We start from the raw sequence: 18373 nt of genomic DNA, 5'->3' as shown, positions 1-18373 counted from the left end.
AGCCCGTTGTGTAATCGCCACGTCACGTTTAACAATTTGATTTCCATGTGAAATTGATTTTGAACAATTTGTCTTGCTCACCCAGATTCCCATTGATGGTAAAATTTAATGTAAAACACTCCAGAATACAAAATTAGGTAAAATATAAATAAACTGTCAGTACAGAGGCCTTTCAATTGCCCTCCGAGCACAGTACCTGAACGGATTTCAATCATTTAATTTGGGAAGATCAATGATTATGACTGATCACTCATCGTCTGCTATGTTGGGTTGTTGAGTGACACGTGGGAATTCTTTTGGCGTTTTCCCAAAATCCCGATGGACTTCAGTGGAAGACTGCGTTTCTCTGTTTAAAGGGGTTTTTGTCGCCCTGGATGTCACGCTCATTTCGGAAGAAGACACATCATAGAATGATGGGCATCGCTCACAATCGATGATTTCATACTAGATAACTCGCTGTGCACCCAAAACCACCACAAGCCTCTTGTGCCAATATCGCGCTTTATCAGAGTGTTGTTTGCTGTTGGACAGAACAATATCCCCACGTTTGATTTGTTAAGGAATCCTGGCAACAGCCATCTTTAAATTTTGACCTGCCATAGAAACGGTAAAGGATGACATAATCATCAAGTGTGAAAATGTAGATTTTCTAGCTTAAGCTCGGTGTGGAGGAGACGTTCTGTGATGTGGATTTTACATTTACATTTTTTTTTTTTTTTTGTCCCTGCAGGGAAATGCATTGAGAAAGATTCTCCTCACGCGCTACTTTGGAAATCAAAGGCTTCTCTCCAAATCAGAGTTCGGAAGTGGGAACAGCTCATCGGGCGGCTTTGTCAAGCCATCGTCTGGAGGTACAGAGATCCCCAAACGAACTTGCACCCAGTGCGGCTACCCGGTGCCCGGGAAAACGAGACGAACCCGACATGAAAGCTTGTAATCTAGCACCGCATTCATGTATATTCGTATTCAAATGCCGACGGCACTGGGTGCGGCGGCTCATGTGCAAGTCACATTTTGTGACTCTGTACAATCCTTTAATATCTTTGCCTCCAAAAATCCCCAAGATAATCAAAGTTTGTGGTGAACTCTTGCCCCGCGCAGGGGGTTTCCCGGTGCTGGACTCGGACAAACCCGGGAGCAGCATCGTGGAGATCCAGTGTCTGCTGGACAACGTGGGCGCGTCGGAGCTCGTGATCGACCTCATCGTCAACACCAAGAACGACCGCGTGTTTGAGGAAAGCATCCTCTTTGGCATCGCCCTGCTGCAGGGTGGAAACACGCAGATACAGGTGAGCGGAGCGGGGTGAAAAAACGCACATGCGCTGCCGTAATGGTGTTCGTCCGCGTCGTCTGAGGAGCAAAGCGATTTTATTTCTTTTCCCGCCCAGGACTCCTTCTATCACCAGCTGTACAAGCAAAAGAGGTCGGAGAGGTTTTTCAAGGTTTTCTACGACCGGATGCGTCTGGCCCAGCAGGAGATCCGAGCCACCGTGTCCGTCAACATGTTTGAGCTCAGCTGCAGGAAAAGGGATGACGACGGCGACGTCGCTGGTATCAGGTTCAAACAAGGTACAGCGGATCATTTACTCACTGTTACTCTTCGAGATGTCAAAATACTGTTGTCTTTTCCACATTGAGACTTGTGTTTTTATTTTTTTCAAACAAAAGGACAAACTAGAAATAAAGTGAAGTGAAAGTCTAAGGAGCGGGTTGCGATGCCAGAGCAGCACATAGACCAGAGTTTATACGTCAAGTAGGTCATAAAGCCATAATTTCTAAAGAATAGCCGGAAGGAAGCGCCGTGTGAGTTTGTCTCGTGTCGCGCCTCGAGCTGTTTGCACGGTGAGTAAACAGCCCTGCATTGTCACACATGTCTCAATTTATTTTCCTTTTTAACTAAGAACTGACATCGGCCCCGGAAAGCGTTCTGTGTTTATCCTGACCTGTCGCTCACCCTCAAATTAAATCAAAAGTGCTCAGAAAAAAAACAGAAGTCTGTTCTGCCAGCACTGAAGTGTCAGCCTTATATGCTTACAGGGAGAGTAAATTGATCGATTTATTGCCGTTTAATGTTGTTTACTCTGCGTATAAACGGCAATTGGTGCACAGTGGTACTACAGAATCTCTTATCGTTCTCCTTCAGTAGTGTGCGATAGAGTTCGATTTGTGGGTATTAGGCCTTGGTCATCAACCAGGGTTGAATGTGAACCTCTTTTGAGGATATAATCAAGCTTTACACTTTGAGACTGGACCACCTCATGTTTTTCCACTGTGTGTGGTCCTTTTTTAAAGTTTTAAACTGTGAAATTAACAACGGTTATGACAGTGGCAGCCAGAAGTCCCCTCACTATTAAACGCCATTACAGACACAGACAGACCCTAATCCTAAACAGAGCTTAAAGCTTAGAATTGCCACACATGATATTGGACTTGAATCCGCTCTACTGTATTTGGGATCTTTTGGTTGCCCCGCTGACCTGCAATGCCTTTGGTCACATGTCAGAGGCCATGTGACGGCCAACAGCACAAGCCTATCAAAAGACCATTGTGTGAAATCGACACCACTTAACAGTTGTCCAATTATTTGTTTTTGGCCTGGCAATATCAATAAATCATCTATCAATTAACAATTCTAAAAATAGTCAAACTGCACTATTTGAACATTTCTGGTGGACTGTACCCACCTCTACCAAATGGCAAATACACATTTCTCTCCGCAAGACGTTCATTCAACTTTTGTGTCTCTCTTTGGTTTTATATTTTTCCCTGCATTGTAGGGAAAGAGTCTGGGCTGCATATGAGGGAAGAAATGCGCGGGCAACTCAAAGACGCCTCCTCGGCGACCTCCAAAGCCTTCTCTGCCTTCAGGAAAGAGCTGGACACGGATCTGGAGAGCCTGGGCCAGAACAGCGAGCTGCCAGGGTCTGAGGAGGTGGTCGAGGAAACTCAGATGAGCGCCGCCATAACGATCATGAAACCCATCCTACGCTACCTCCAGCTGCTCTGTGAGAACCATAATTGCGACCTGCAGGTACGGCTCTCATGTGGAATTTAGAGGGTGAGCCTTGTTGGAAAATAAATCCAGCCTTGGATGAGACTTCCTTCTGTTATTATGTTGACTTTGTGTGATGAATGTTGATTTGACCACTTTTTTTTTTTCTCTCTCCTCCTAATGCAGAACTTTTTGCGCAACCAGAACAACAAGACCAACTACAATTTAGTGTGTGAGACACTGCAGTTCCTGGACTGCATCTGTGGTAGCACCACTGGAGGTCTGGGACTGCTCGGGCTCTACATTAACGAGAGCAATGTGGACCTGGTTCGCCAAACCCTGGAAACCATTACTGAGTATTGTCAAGGACCCTGTCATGAGAACCAGGTGGGGTTGTTTTTCCTCATTTCGATAGATGGATGTCCCCAACCGTGCACCCAAACCGTCACCTGAACTCTAGAATTTCATCATCGCCCTGCAAGCTTTGGTATCACTTTGTTCTGTTTTCTGTCACATTTTGACATGTATGTCCAGTTGTTGCCCAGGGCTCTTGAGAAATACATTTGTAATTACAATGAGACTGCCAGGTTATGAAAAGGACGGTTAAATAAAAAATACAAAAACAATACAATAGCTCTTGTGATAAATCATAATAATAATAATAATGATAATAAATACTACTGCCTTGACGCCAACACCTTAAATAGTTCCATTGGTCTCAGTCACGCGGCTCAGACCTTGTGATGTCACTGATTAGTGCCTCAACTAATTAATTCCTTTAAAGATCTCCCGATAACTACCATTGTTAAAGTGTTTTTAACAAGCCTGCTGATTAATACTTTTTATTTATTTCCTCCTTCAGTCCTGTATAGCCAAGCATGAGTCAAACGGCATTGATATCATCATTGCACTGATTGTGAACTCCATCAACCCTCTGGGGAAGCATCGGCTGGACCTGGTGATGGAGCTCAAGGTGAGTGGCACGTGACTCTGTATGGGACCGTTATGCCGTGTAGGAGGATGCATAGGTTACGTTGTTACAGGTGGTTTTTTTTCCAAACAAAACATACTCTTCTAAGTTCAGCAATTCAACATGTACTTTAACAAAGTTATTAATTTAGGCAATAGCGACCACAAGTAAGCGCTGAGCGTGAAGAGTTTGAAGGTTAAGCAAGTCCTCTATTCCAGAACAATGCTTCCAAGCTGCTTTTGGCCATCATGGAGAGTCGCCATGACAGCGAGAACGCAGAGAAGATCCTTTACAAGATGAGACCTAACGAACTGGTAAGTCAAACCACAAACACACGCTTACCCATACATACATGCATGCATGCATGCATAGTTGTAATGTCAAATCAGATGCAATGAACAAACTGTGCTGGGAGTTGAATGCCCCCCCCCCCCCCCCCCCGTGCGACAGGTGGATGTAATGAAGGAGGCCTACGCTCAGGGCCTGGAGATGGAGGCAAATGAGGAAATTGTTGGGGACCAGATCAAGCCCAAAGACGTCGGACACAACATCTACATCCTGGCCCACCAGGTAACACACGTGGGAAGGTCCCATGCAGACAACGTCGAACAACTTAAGTACATTTGTAAAGGTATCTAGCTAGACAGCCACACACACAGCAGATTTTTATCAATGAATAACTATCCCCACAATAGATAGAGGTAGGGGACCGTGACACAGCTGTATAAGCGGTAGAAACGCTAGAAAGTAGGAAAAAACCCTGGTCTTTTGGCTTTGCCCGTGATTATCTTGTTTTAATTCGCAGAACCGGTAGGATAAAGCTGTGCTAGGAAATATAATTGAACAAGCTCACCCTCTGTTGCTGGAAAACAGTTCCCCAAATTGTATTCTGAGAGTGAGATCAGTAAGCATGGTCTCGTAAGTTCTGTCTCCTCTGGATCCCAGCTAGCCCGTCACAACAAGATACTGCAGCAGAGCCTGAAGCCAGAGGCCGGGCTGGGGCCGGGGGCCGAGCTCGACCCTGACCACGAGGACGACGCACTCCATTACTATGCCAACCACACAGCTCAGATAGAGGTAGGACCCATGACCATTCCACTCAGTTGTTGGCCCAATCAAAGAGGCTAGTATCAGCACACCGTTTGGAATAGTTTTTAATTTGACACGCGAGGGTGAGTTACATGTCGTCTCTGCAGATTGTGCGTCACGACCGCACCATGGAACAGATCGTGTTTCCGGTGCCGAACATCTGCGAGTATCTGACCGAGGAGTCCAAGGTGCGCGTGTTCACCACCACAGAAAGAGACGACCAGGGCAGCAAGGTCAACGACTTCTTCCAGCAGTTTGACAACATTTACAATGAGATGAGATGGCAGAAGAAGATCCGCAGTAAGTCCTCGCATTGTCAAAGCTATTCGCGGGGGGGGGGAATGCATTGGCTGCCATGTGAGCTTCGGGAAGTTTATGACAACTGTATGATCCACCCTTGTTTTTTTTAGTTCACTACATCGTTGTGTTTATTTCGGCATCTTTTTGCCCGTCTGTTTCCACCCCTTTTACCGTGTCATCCTGCTGCTCTCTTAACACAGAAAACAAGGCTCTGTTCTGGTTCTCACGGCACATTTCCCTTTGGGGAAGCATCTCCTTCTATCTGGCCTGCCTGCTCAACATCGCCGTGGCTGTCTTCTACCCCTTTGGTGACGATGGAGATGAGGGTGAGTTGTTGTTTTTTTTGTTTTTTGTTTTTAATTAACTGCTGCTGCTACTACTAGCCTCTGTGTAATCTGCCCCCTTGGGATCCTGTGGCACATTGACAGGGGAGTCAGCCCCATCAAATACACTGGAGCTAGTAGATAGCCAGTCTGGGCCAGGATAATGATGTAGGTACTCTTCATGCGAGTTAGAATTGAAGGAACCTCTCAGATTGAGATCCTGTCCTCTGCTATGATTGTCTCGTATCAGTTTCCCTCGCTGGCTTTGGTTATATCTTCCACTTTACCGTTGGGATCTAGAGAATTTGTCTGAATGCCATGAGCCGAATCGCTCATGCGCAGTCCCGTACAGCCGCGTCCCCCTGGGTTTGGCATCCGACACATTAAAAAAATATATATATATATAAAAAAAAAAAATCTGTCCGCAGCGAAACTCATAGCAGCACAGTGATTCAGTTTCCGTTGGTGTCGCTGGACTACCAGTCACTCGCAGCATCCCCTGCCTGTCGGATTTCTCCTGCACACTACCTCTGGCTTGGACCTTAATGTTCTAACACACAAAGTCCCTTATAATGCCCTCTGTCACTGTCATTGAGGATAATTTCTTTGCTCATTCTTCAGTCATTTTTACTTTTCAAAGGTCTATTTTAAAGTATGATAGCAGAGTGTGTGACTGGTAAAAGGGGGCGGTTCATATCCACTCTGCCATTGATGAATGCCAGGTGTTGCCAAGCATATCTAGGGAAATGGGAAATGACTTCCGCCATTCACAGAGAAACATCAGTGGTTGATGGAAGTGAGGTTTGCCGCAACCGGTCGTAGAATATATTCATGAGTTTCGCGGGTGTTTAAAAGGTGCCCAAACCTCCGAATAATAGAGGGGAAGAAGGTTGAAAATGTGCAAATCTCCTTTTAAAGAGGAGGTTAACTTATTTTCTTCGGCTGGCTTACACTGGGAAAGAGCACTTTTTACATTTCGCAGGCTTTTATTTTTGTGACAACAATAAAGATAAAGCTTGCTAAAGCTCTCTTTCGGCGTCCCACAGGGCCAAAGAGGGTGTTTTGAGTGACTACGTCGGTGGTTGGGATTACAACCACCCCCTTTGCTTAACACACGTGTTAAAATGGGAGGCAAAGATCTTGAGTGGAGCATTTGGTTCAGATAAATAATTCAGTAGAAAAATGTCACTTCTTCTCAGAGTGTCTGTGCACTTTCCCCTTTGTTGATAGTTTTTTGTTGTTTTTTTTCCATCCCCAGGCACCTTGTCACCATTCTGGAATGTTCTGCTGTGGGTGGCAGTGGGGGTCTTCACCGCCTTGCTCCCAGTCTTTCCCAAGCCGTGGGGCATCCTCTTCTTCTTGGTGTCCCTCATTCTGCGGTCCATCTACACTATGGGCCTCGGCCCCGCTCTGCTGTCGCTCGGCGCCGCCAACGTGAGTCTCTTTCGGGAGCGCCTCGCGGACACGCTGTATACGTGCTCTGTTCAAGCGTCGTCGCGACTGATCTCGCCGCGTTTTTATCTACCCCTCGGCCGTGTCTGCTCTTTCCTTTCAGCTCTTCAACAAGGTGGTCTTTCTTGTGAGCTTCGTGGGAAACCAGGGAACCTTCACGCGAGGCTACAAAGCGGTGGTAATGGACATGCTGTTCATCTACCATCTGAGCTACGCTATCATCTGTGTGCTGGGCCTCTTCGTACATGAGTTCTTCTATAGTTTCTTGGTAAGGGATTTATTTGACGGGATTGTTGCGAGTCACAGAAATTTTTTGAGAAACTGCTTTTATGGTGTGATATTAGAAGGTTAGTTTTACGCTAAACCCCTTTATGTGGTAATTGCATCTGTGTATATGTGTTTATATACATATGTATATGTGTATCCATGTGGGGGTATATGTGACTGTCCTTAATGTATTTATGTAAAGCAGTTTGACGCCTTTGTTAAACAGTGCTTTGAAAACAAAGTTCAAATTGAATTATTACAACAACTCATGTCAAAATATCATACTCTGTCTTCGATGACCTGGTTTCTGTTTGACATGCCCCCTTAGCTGTTCGACCTGGTGATTCGTGAGGAGACGCTGCTCAATGTAATAAAGAGTGTGACCAGGAACGGCCGCTCCATTATTCTGACGGCTGTGCTCGCCATCTTCCTCGTCTACTTCTTCTCCATCATCGGATTCTTGTTCCTCAAGGATGATTTTCGAATGGAGGTGGACCGTCTTCCAATCCAAGGTCAGAACTCCAAAATGTTGCCGGTTTGGCCCCTATTAGTGTGTTGAGGAATAAATGTCTAAATTCAAAGTAACATTCATTTCAAAGGTTCGTTTTCAAAGTTACAGTCTTAAAGGGGGGGGGGGGGTGGCAGGGACACTCTAAACCCTCGGATGGGCAATGAGAAACTCCCAAAAGGGGAAAGGGGAAGAAACTTAAAAGGGACACAGACAGGAAAACTCCCTTCAGGGATGTCCAGACAAAACAGGCAGATATTTATATAGATGACCGTAAGGACAGGACCGGCTGGTTCTGGCAGCTCCTCTCATCTCCTACTGAATTGGGGCAGCTCATGCAAAACATTATCTGTGTGTTGTCTGTGAATAACTGCTTCATAAATTGTCAAATGCGTCTCTCCAACTGTATAACATTAATCTTTAGCTTTATATTAGGAGGTGCATTGCTTAGCATTCAACATGATGCCTGCGATGTAAAAATGTACCTTGAGAGATATAGCTCTGCCAGATATCTGCATTTTAAGAAACAGATTTTCTTTGAGTTTCTGCTCACAGAAGAGGTACAAGGACATGCTTCTGAAATAATTTATACTTCTTTAACTTTTCATATTTATATTTATTTTTTTGTTTTTAATCTTCTTGGCGTTTTTCGTGCAATAAATATCTGGAACAAGACAATCGCCGTACTCACAGACATGGTTGAGGTCTCGTTACAACTGGGATGTTTAAGACGTCTTATCGTTTGCATTTGTTCAATATCGATGTACATTTAGAGCAGAAATTAGTGAAAAACTGAACGTTGAGGTGATTTGATTGGTTTCAGGAGCGGGCCACTTTGTGACATGCTGTTATAGTATATACAAGTTATATAACTCCAAACTCTAGGAACACATTTGCATCCAGCCACTTGCAGCATGTAGACAGACATCTTGAGCGGATGCTGTGTTTAAAAGAAACTAGGAAAACTGTAACTTTTGCTGTGTTTTACAAGACCCTGAAAATTAAAATCGACACAGAAGGCGTCTTCGCGCCGCAGGAAGTTCTAAGAACCTTTAGAGGAACCATCCTTTTCTTTTGTGTCCGCACTGCATTATCCAGGAACGGGATGTAACGGTATACGGTTTTAAGGTATACCGGGGTTTCAAGCAACCACGGTTGTGAACTGTAACCCTTTCACTGTAATGCTGTACCCCCGGTATAAATGTATGTTGCAAAATTCAAGATTGAAAATTTGCTGCACGGTAGCAGATGGCCAAATGTTGTAATAATCCATACAATGGGTCATTTTGCATGGTGACGCGTTCCACCAGAGCTGCTTACGCCAATATTTTATGACACGGTGCTTTAGGTTACTTGCGCGGGCATGGTAACAAGTGTCAACAAAGATGGCGAAAAGCACCGCTTGGCGAAATTACTCATTTTAACAACATTTGGCCGGCTACTCCCGAGCAGCAGCGACATAAGGTGAGGTGAAGACGCCCGTTCGTCGTTCCCGATGTTCATATTCGGGACCAGCGCTCAAAATTTGTCGGCCACGACAAAATCGGATCAGCATCAAGCTGAATTTGTGTAGTCTGAACCGTTAGGGCGACTCGGAAAACTGTAATACTTACCTCACACAACTAAACAGGACCCCATGTATTGCCGCCTGCAGCTATATTTTATTATTTGTGGATCATTGCGGAAGAATTTCTTCCACATATTGCATCTGCGTTTTTAAAACACCGCAACCGTAAGCGTGCATATGTGGCCGTGTGTTCACGAGCGCTGGCACAGTTCTGTGGTGGTCAGGGAAATGACAACTGGCCGGCACATGTGCACCTGTTGCATAACCTGGTGGCCGCATGTTGCCGTGTTTAACTTAACTTAGCGCGGTCGAGCGGGGTTGGCGTTATGTAATGGCTTCACACTGAGCGGCCTGCGGGCGTGGCAGGGAGGCCGCCCCACAGGAGAGCCCTGTCCCCGGGCCACCAAACCCTGCCCCAGCCAGACACTCTTAACCCTGCTTCTTCACCACATGTCACAAACCTGTTTACAGACATGACCGAAAAGCTCCTCTGAAGTTCCCTTTACATGTACATCAATGCTAATTATACCTTACAGGCTTTGATGCTGGTAAATAAAGTTGGAACAGACTTCAGCGGTACAAATATACCTATATCTACAAATTGTTTTTTATTATGTGTTGCCTCTTTTCCATCCTTCTCCTGTCTATGACTAAGAGTTATTTTGTCTTTTCTTTTTATTTGTTTTCATTTTATCCACTTGCATTTAGGATTAGAAGTAGGGAACAGCTGAAAAGGACAACTTTGCTCTTCACTGGTTAAAAAAATAAAAGTTAAAACGTTGCCCTTTCTTTCAGGAAAAAGCGAACGTTGGGTTGACAGCAGAATTCCAGAAACGTGTATGAGAGATGATTGTCCAGGTCCAGTCCCTGAATCTGCTCCAGGTAGTTTTTTTTTTTTCCTAACTAAACAGTTGGTTTCTCAGTGAAACTGCTCGATGAGCGACAGGTGTTAAAAGCATTGGATCCGTGATGTATTTTTCACTCCTACAGGTCTTTGTTGTTAGTCATCTGGCATTAAAGAGGTGCATGTGTGTTTACATGCAAAACATGTGCATGCACACACACATACACGACACACCTGCAGTGTGTATTTCTATAAAGCGGTCGAGGCAGAAGGGTGACTCATGTCCTTATTTGTTCTTTTCCCCTGTGTGTGTGACTGCAGATCACCTGCACCACCAGGGCACACACGTGCCCTCAACCACATCCTCCTCCACCTTTCCTCTCGGCCACTTTAGCACTATTCATGATATTTTTATCACTTAAAAAATAACCGCACACATACTTACACAGACACACACACACACACACACACACACGTTTAAAAAGGAAGAAGAAAAGTTTTCATTCTGAAAACGGCTTAATAAAATCTCTCTCTCCCTGTCCCTCACTCTCTCTCTCTTTCTCTCTCTCTCTCTCTCTCTCTCGCGCCTCACTCCAGGTGAGGACGATGGGACTGAGCGGGTTTGTGACACGCTGCTCATGTGCATAATCACGGTGCTGAACCAGGGACTGCGTAACGGAGGTGGTGTAGGGGACATCCTGAGGAGGCCCTCCAAACAGGTGAGGAGTCAGGCAGTTAATCCGTTTGAATAATTATGGGGTTGACCCCACCAATCGATCAATTCCCTGCGCGTGTCCAGGAGCCTCTGTTTGCGGCGCGCGTGGTGTACGACCTCCTCTTCTTCTTCGTCGTCATCATCATCGTCCTCAACCTCATTTTCGGCGTGATCATCGACACGTTCGCCGACCTGAGGAGCGAGAAACAGAGGAAGGAGGAGATTCTGAAAACCACCTGTTTCATCTGTGGTGCGTACACACACGCGCACACACACACACACACACACACACACACACACACTTGTAGATCATTGACAAAGCTGCCTAACTGACCTGATAAGACCCCTGCGAGCCTCATCCCTGACATCTGCTCACACCCCGCAGGGCTGGAGAGGGACAAATTCGACAACAAGACGGTGTCTTTCGAAGAGCATATCAAGTGCGAGCACAGCATGTGGCACTACCTCTACTTCCTGGTTCTGGTGAGGGTGAAAGACCCCACCGAGTACACCGGCCCTGAGAGCTACGTGGCCCAGATGATCATGGTCAGTACAGCGTTCACACTTAGCATCCCCCATAATTCATATATTAGCACCTTTCCCCACAACAAGAGAGTCGTCAAACCAGCAAACTGTATTAGATGAATGTATTAGATTGTATTAGATTCACTGAAGCCAAACGGAGTTGGTGATCCTTGGGCGTCAAGATGCAACCGTTTCATCTTTCGACTCCAATCCCCAAACCTACTCCTTACATCAATCAAATGCGGCGCTGATAACTCTTTGTTTTTGAAAGCGGCTTGCTTTATTTCCTTTTTGCTGTTCGAGCCTCAGACGGGCTTTTTATTTATTTATTTATTTATTTTCCCCCCAGTCAGCCTTGAAAGAAGCAAATCACATTTCTAGATGCGACAACAAAAGCTCGTCCAATGTCTGAGCTTTTGTCGTTGGTGTTGTATGGCTCGGAGAGCAGCATTCATACCTCTTATTAAACTATTACTCCAGCCATCTCCACGTTAACGCTCTCCACACGCCTGCTTTCTCTCATCCCTGCTCGTCCTAGGGCATAGAGTTTTGAAAGCTCTGGGAGTTGTTTACATGATGCATCACGGACATTCCATTTTTTTGTGACTCTTACCTCGAGCGTTGAACATTTCGCTTTTGAAAGTGCAACTTAAAAAAGTAACTGGCTAGGCTGTTTCATAACAGGGCCACACAGAGACTCCCAAGCGCAAATGAGCATTGTGTTCCGAATGAATTGGTTTGTGATATTTTCATTTTTGGAATAAAACAATGGATTTAGTGAGTCTGACAGCGGCTCTCATTGGCCGGCGGCCCACCCTAGGCCTGAACAATCACAGAGGGAAACGGTGAATACGTGAGCCGCGTCCCCTCCACTGCAACAGTATTGCTTACAACCAGTGTTTCTTCAGAGTTATGTGGATTGTTTCATTTGGGATCGGTAAGGCCAAGTCAAATTTTGATTGCAACACAGTTTTCCTTCACACATTGTCAGAGGTTCTGTCTTGTTTGGAGGCCATCTCCCCCCACAAACACCGTCAAAATCCAGCGTCTCCAAAGTAGCTGCAAATGCGTTGCTCCTTACTCTGAATTCAAATCACAAATCACAGTGTATGGTCTTGAAGGTGAGGAGTTGTTTTGATTGTGTTTTTCTCCCTCTGACAGGAGGCTTACCTTTGAGCCTCTGCAGTAGTGGCTTGGATTTCTGAGTGGGGCTAAAGGAGAGGGAGCTTCTAGGCTTGTTTCCAGCACACACACACACTCACACTCACACACACCTCCCCCCCCCCCCATTGTGTAACTGGCCCTGTGGGGGACAGTGCAGTTATATAGTAATTAAAGTCAGTGGAGCTCAGTCGTAATCAATGCAGTAATCCCGGCTGCAGCAGACGGGGACGAGTAGCTGATGTGAGGACAGTGCAGAGCGTCGCCCCCTGTTAAACTTCCTGAAGTATGAATATTTACGTACAATATTCACATTTTGTGATTTAATTAATTTATTTAATTATTTAATTATTTATTAAACAGAACGGAAATCAAAATAGAAACAAAGGTACAGAAAATAACAATTTAAAATATGAAAGAGTACAGGAAATAAGAGTACAGAAACACTATAAAAGCTTTTTATTATTTTTTTTTTTTTTGCAATACGAGAAACCAGTGTGAGTGAATATGAAAGTAGGGAACGAATAGTTGCTATGGAAAGACGTTGAGGTAGAGGCACCAGCGTGAAGAGCAGATTCAGCCCAATATGGAAGCTGCTGCACACATGGCAGCAGGTGGAGCAGCAACAGCAGCCCGAGCTTTTCTCAGCTCTGTTCGGTTTTAACATTCATTTCAGTCTCAATTACTACAGTTTGAGAAACTGATGACCAACTGATGTGAGGATCGGGAGTGTGTTTGGGTGAGGTTGAAACCTGATGACCTCTGCAACACACACATATACACACCTAGATCGTCTCAGAGATCTCGTCTCATGTTTGTTTATCCGGAAAGATCACGTTACCATAGCCTCAGACGAAAGAGTGTGTGTGTGTGTGTGTGTGTGTGTGTGTGTGTGTGTGTGTGTGTGTGTGTGTGTGTGTGTGTGTGTGTGTGTGAGAGAAATTGTGACTGCAGCTACAGGGCTAGCCAGTACTGCAGCAGCAGCAACGACGCTGTTACATAACCCCTCTCAAGTGGCCCACTAATAGCTCAGCCCTGCCTTGCACGTGCGCTCCTGTCCCTTCCTCTCACACATTCTATCGTCCATGTATGCACACACACAGTCGTTATCGGACGTGACGTGTTGTGATCAGCAGGACAATGAGGGGAAAGGGCATAAAGATAAGAGACCAGCGAAGACTGAGTTGAGTGTGGGGTCAAAGGTCAGGTTCGACCTGTTGAATTCCCTTTTTTGATTATTTACCAGGACTATATACTATGTATAAGCCACCAGAAAAATGTATGTTCAAAGCTTTTTCAGAGCAGTCTGTGTTTATTTGCTCATAAAAATGCATAAAAACTGAAGACTAAAACTGTTTTTGGAGCAGTTTAATACTTTATATATCCTCCCATAGAAAATTGAAGCAATTGACCTTGTTACAGTGCTGAAGAATTTCAAGTCAAGTAGTCCTGGAGTAAATTATTCCAAATGTCATGCAGAATTTGTAGACACTCTTTCTATTAAATTACATTATTCCATTTAGCAGGTGATTTTTATCCAAAGCGACATACAATAAGTACATTTTGTAGTGGTCATACTAGTCGAACCAACTCGGCACTGCGGCCTTTGTCAGCAAAGCCTTTGATAAGAACTTAGAATAAAAAAAATGTGATCAAAAAGTATTGCATTTTGTTTATTCTGTATATTTTCCTTTATTTTAAATGCTAATGGTCTGTAGTGGAGCGCACAAAACCTCACCAGAACGTTAGTCCTAGTATATGTAAACGTTTTTTGGCGGAATAAACTGATTCTGATTCTGTCAACGTTGGCCTAAATGACTAAAGATTCTCGATCACTAGAGTCTGATTCTGACTTGAAACTACTCCACAGCACTAGGTTGTATGTTAACAATTACCACCCATACTGTCGTCTGCCGACAGTATGGGTGCCTGGTGTCCGCAGCCCCGGGTTCTGCACCTGCAGGTGCGTCCGACGCCTGCAGGTGGGTGTGGGTTGCACGTGTGCGCCTTCGGAGGTGCAGGGTCTCTTAGCGTTTTCTGGGACTTGTTCACGCTCCTCGGGGCCGTGCGGGGGTGTTGCTCCGTGGGCTACCGGCTTTCCCTGGGGGCCGGGGTCTTCTGTGGCTGCAGGGCGGGGTGCTCGGGGCTTTCCTGCCGTCGTGGAGTGTCTATACAACTGTGGGGCCTTTTCCGCTGCTTGGAGGCGCTACCATATAATTCTGCTCGTGGTGGTTCTCCCTCTCTTGGAGATGTAATGATGATTAGTTGTTTATAGACCAAAAGATGGTGAGATCGTTCTCTAAAGAGGGGGTTTGGTGGCAGTTCTGTGTAACAAAAAGCTGTTGTCGTCCACAGGACAGAGTTATTGCAGCAGTTCTTGATGAAGCTGAACTCCACTTGCAGACTCTGTCCTTGATGCAATAGCACAAATATTCTGTGTTGTATTCCCTATATATATATATATATATATATATATTGCCAAGACAGAAGTTGAAACATTATTTTATCAAAGTTATTGTATAAAGTGAGTTGACAAGTTGTATAAGTTACAGAACGTTGAAATGCTATATTATTATATTCGTCCATATCTGTGAGCTTGCTTAATCTATTAGTCATGGCCAAAGCGATGAAGGTTATCTATCGCTCCTCAGTTTCCCTCATGTTGGCTCCTCGTCTCGGATCACTTGGAGGCTTTCGCTGTGCTCTGGAGGATCTGAGAAAGTAAGCCACTGTCTCCAGCTTCTGCTTTTCCCCATTAGACATCAAGTTTTAATTGATTTGAAAAATGGGTCTATTCAAAATGCGCTATCTGAAGATGGAGAGAGAGATGGATTTATGAATGTTAAAACAGGGTTCTTACCAGGTCCTTGAGGTGCTTGGATTTAGTCCTCAGAAATGTAATTACTGGAATACCTGGAAAATAGCCCCTTTTTCTGCTGAAGTGCTTGAAAAGTTCTTGAAAACAGCACAATCATTGAAAACCTGTGATTACCCCTGGTTTTGTTATTCAGATCGTTAACGTAATAAAACATTTCCGGAATCACTTTTACGACCTAGAAAATCAGGGACCAGGCAAACGTCCGTTTATTCCAGTATGGTTGGAAATAGACACTTAAAGTACGTACATACATACAGTATACATATAAACACCGATCAGCCACAACATTAAAAACACTGACAGATGAAGTGAACAACATTGATCATCTCGTTCCAGTCAAGTCAAGGGGTGGGATATATGAAGCAGCAAGTGAACAGTCAGTTGTTGAAGCTGATTTGTTGGAAGCACGAAAAATGGTCAAGCGTAAGGATCTGAGCGACTTTGATAAGGACCAAATTGTGATGGCTAGACGACTGGGTCATAGCAGCTTGTAAACCGGTGATAGGGTCACGGGCGCCCGTGGGCTCATTGATTCACGTGGGGTTAGCCGATCCCACAGAAGAGCTACTGTAGCACAAATTGCTGAAAGGTTAATGCTTTAAAGGGGCATCAGTTATAGAATCAAAACCTCCCATGGCTTCCACCCCTCCCTCCGTGTCCCCACCGTCTCACCCTCCTCTCGTTTCTGCCGTCCCCCCGCTCTATTCTTATATAAGATAAGGTGGGAGAATACCTTCCTCCTCCTACTGTACCTTGCGCTGTGCCAGTCAGAGCCCACTCTTAGCACTTTTTTTTTTTTTTTTTATTATTATTATTTTCAAGCAAATTCCATCAGGGGAGCTGGCGGAGGGATATTGCATAAGATCAGCTGATGGCGCTCTGTCTGGCTGAACTTTATCTCACACACAGAAAAACACTCGGGACACCCACACACACACACACGCTGCTATACAGGCGTGTGTCCGTGCTGATGCACATCCACAGTTATTACGCACACCCACATATGTGTAAACACAGACACACACACACACACACACACTTAAGTCCATTACATAATGCTGTTGGTCCGAGCCGCTCACTGTCTGTGTGTCCTCATGGGATTACTTCAAACGGCTCGCATTCCACTACAGCTTTATATTGTGGAGGTAGAAATGTGGCTGCGCACGTACAGAGGCACCATGCACATTTGCGAACTTGTATCAATGTACGACAGTGATTCATCCCTTCGTCGGCACAGGGTTTAAAGAGTGGGTGAAAATTTAAATGCCTGTTGCTGTTCGTATTATTGTATAATTGCCTCGCACAGTATCCAGGAGACGGTAGCCGCGCCAAAAGTGCTTTATAATATTGTAATTGCCGAGCTCGGACTCGTTTGCACCGGAATGACTCCTATTTAAGCTTTACGGGGTGTTGTCTGTGACCGCCAATGTTTTCCTAACGCTCTCTCCCCACCCGATTCGCCGTAACAGAAGGTATTGTCTTTACCGACGTAATGCTTTCACATCCCGTACCAACACACTGCCGTCGCGCCTTCTCTCTCTCTGGTTTCCCGCCCTCCAGGAGAAGAACTTGGACTGGTTTCCGCGTATGAGAGCCATGTCGCTCGTGAGCAGCGAGGGCGACAGCGAACAGAACGAGATGCGATCCCTGCAGGAGAAGCTGGACAGCACGGTCACGCTGGTGACCCAGCTCTCTGGACAGCTGGCTGAGCTCAAGGAACAGGTACGGAGACGCTTCTCACAGCTTAGAAATGTCTTCCTGGGGACGACTGCACTCCAAGCCAAATGACGGAGCGATCCCCCAGTCCTCGGCAAACGCTCGTTGGGAACCATTTCCTCCCACAAACTGTTTGATAACTCACTATACTCGGTAAATGGTATAAAGGTTTTGTTGGGGGACTTGTAATACCCACACAAGGCAAAATATTATTTTGTCGTAATAATAATAATAACCTTTATTTGTATTACTATTTTATTACCTTTCATACATGACATGTAGCTCTAATTGCTTTACTTCAAAAGAAGGTCATCATATACAGTAAGAACAATAAAAGAAAACAAGTAAAATACATTTACAAAGTAGATAAATAAAAGCATTAAAAGAAGAAAGTTGATGAAAAAACAGGGTAAGAATAAGCTAATAAAAGAAAATATGCAAAATTGTATTTTAAGAAAAAATTTAAACAAGCAAAATTATTTGCTGGGGAGAGCAATTCATTTTGGGATTTTACAGAAATTACGGGAGGTGTGACAATTCGTAAGGGGGGGTGGGGGTTGGTCAATAAGTAATTTACCTTTTTATTTATTTTTAGCCATTTAAAAATCTCTATCATAACAGTCAAACACGTATGTGTACACACACACACACACACACACACACACACACACACACACACACACACACACACACACACCTTCTCTGGAAGCTGAGTGGGCTAATGCTACTGAAAATGTATTGAGGTTATATCGAAATGCACAGATAAGCAGCTTCATCTGGCTGCTAATCACTGCTGGACATTTGCATATCCATTACTATTTTTGTTGGTCTAATTCACCGGAGTCTTCTCTGATATTCCTGTACCAAGCTCTGGCAACAAGTGTCCCATCAGACGCCGTCGCTCAGTGTTGCTCCGAATGGCCCCCAGCCGTTTGGATGACTTGCTTATTTTGCTGCGGCAGCAGTGTGACTTAATCCCTCCAATCACCTGCCTCTCCTGCATGTGATCCCAGTCACAGGCCAATTCTTGTTCCTCTTCAGCCAGATGTGCACAAAACAAACAACT

At 44.9% G+C, this 18373-nt stretch overlaps 1 protein-coding gene across 1 annotated transcript in view; it reads left to right on the top strand.

Annotated features, from left to right (window-relative positions):
- itpr2 (inositol 1,4,5-trisphosphate receptor, type 2) overlaps nucleotides 1-18373 on the top strand; it is a gene marked incomplete at its 5' end in the record, with an annotated part of 59623 nt that overhangs the window by 38513 nt on the left and 2737 nt on the right. The window contains 19 exons of the mRNA XM_080002812.1: nucleotides 731-851; nucleotides 1102-1289; nucleotides 1389-1569; nucleotides 2778-3031; nucleotides 3179-3379; nucleotides 3855-3965; nucleotides 4181-4276; nucleotides 4413-4532; nucleotides 4908-5039; nucleotides 5159-5351; nucleotides 5552-5677; nucleotides 6933-7108; nucleotides 7230-7394; nucleotides 7722-7905; nucleotides 10264-10350; nucleotides 10910-11031; nucleotides 11112-11277; nucleotides 11413-11573; nucleotides 17152-17313. Of these exons, the coding sequence (XP_079858938.1) occupies nucleotides 731-851; nucleotides 1102-1289; nucleotides 1389-1569; nucleotides 2778-3031; nucleotides 3179-3379; nucleotides 3855-3965; nucleotides 4181-4276; nucleotides 4413-4532; nucleotides 4908-5039; nucleotides 5159-5351; nucleotides 5552-5677; nucleotides 6933-7108; nucleotides 7230-7394; nucleotides 7722-7905; nucleotides 10264-10350; nucleotides 10910-11031; nucleotides 11112-11277; nucleotides 11413-11573; nucleotides 17152-17313 (2946 nt within the window). The remainder of the gene's footprint in view (nucleotides 1-730; nucleotides 852-1101; nucleotides 1290-1388; nucleotides 1570-2777; nucleotides 3032-3178; nucleotides 3380-3854; nucleotides 3966-4180; nucleotides 4277-4412; nucleotides 4533-4907; nucleotides 5040-5158; nucleotides 5352-5551; nucleotides 5678-6932; nucleotides 7109-7229; nucleotides 7395-7721; nucleotides 7906-10263; nucleotides 10351-10909; nucleotides 11032-11111; nucleotides 11278-11412; nucleotides 11574-17151; nucleotides 17314-18373) is intronic.

Source organism: Zeus faber (assembly GCF_960531495.2).
Source record: "Zeus faber genome assembly, chromosome: 6".
NCBI lineage: Eukaryota > Metazoa > Chordata > Actinopteri > Zeiformes > Zeidae > Zeus > Zeus faber.
This window is presented reverse-complemented; position numbering and strand designations above follow the sequence as displayed.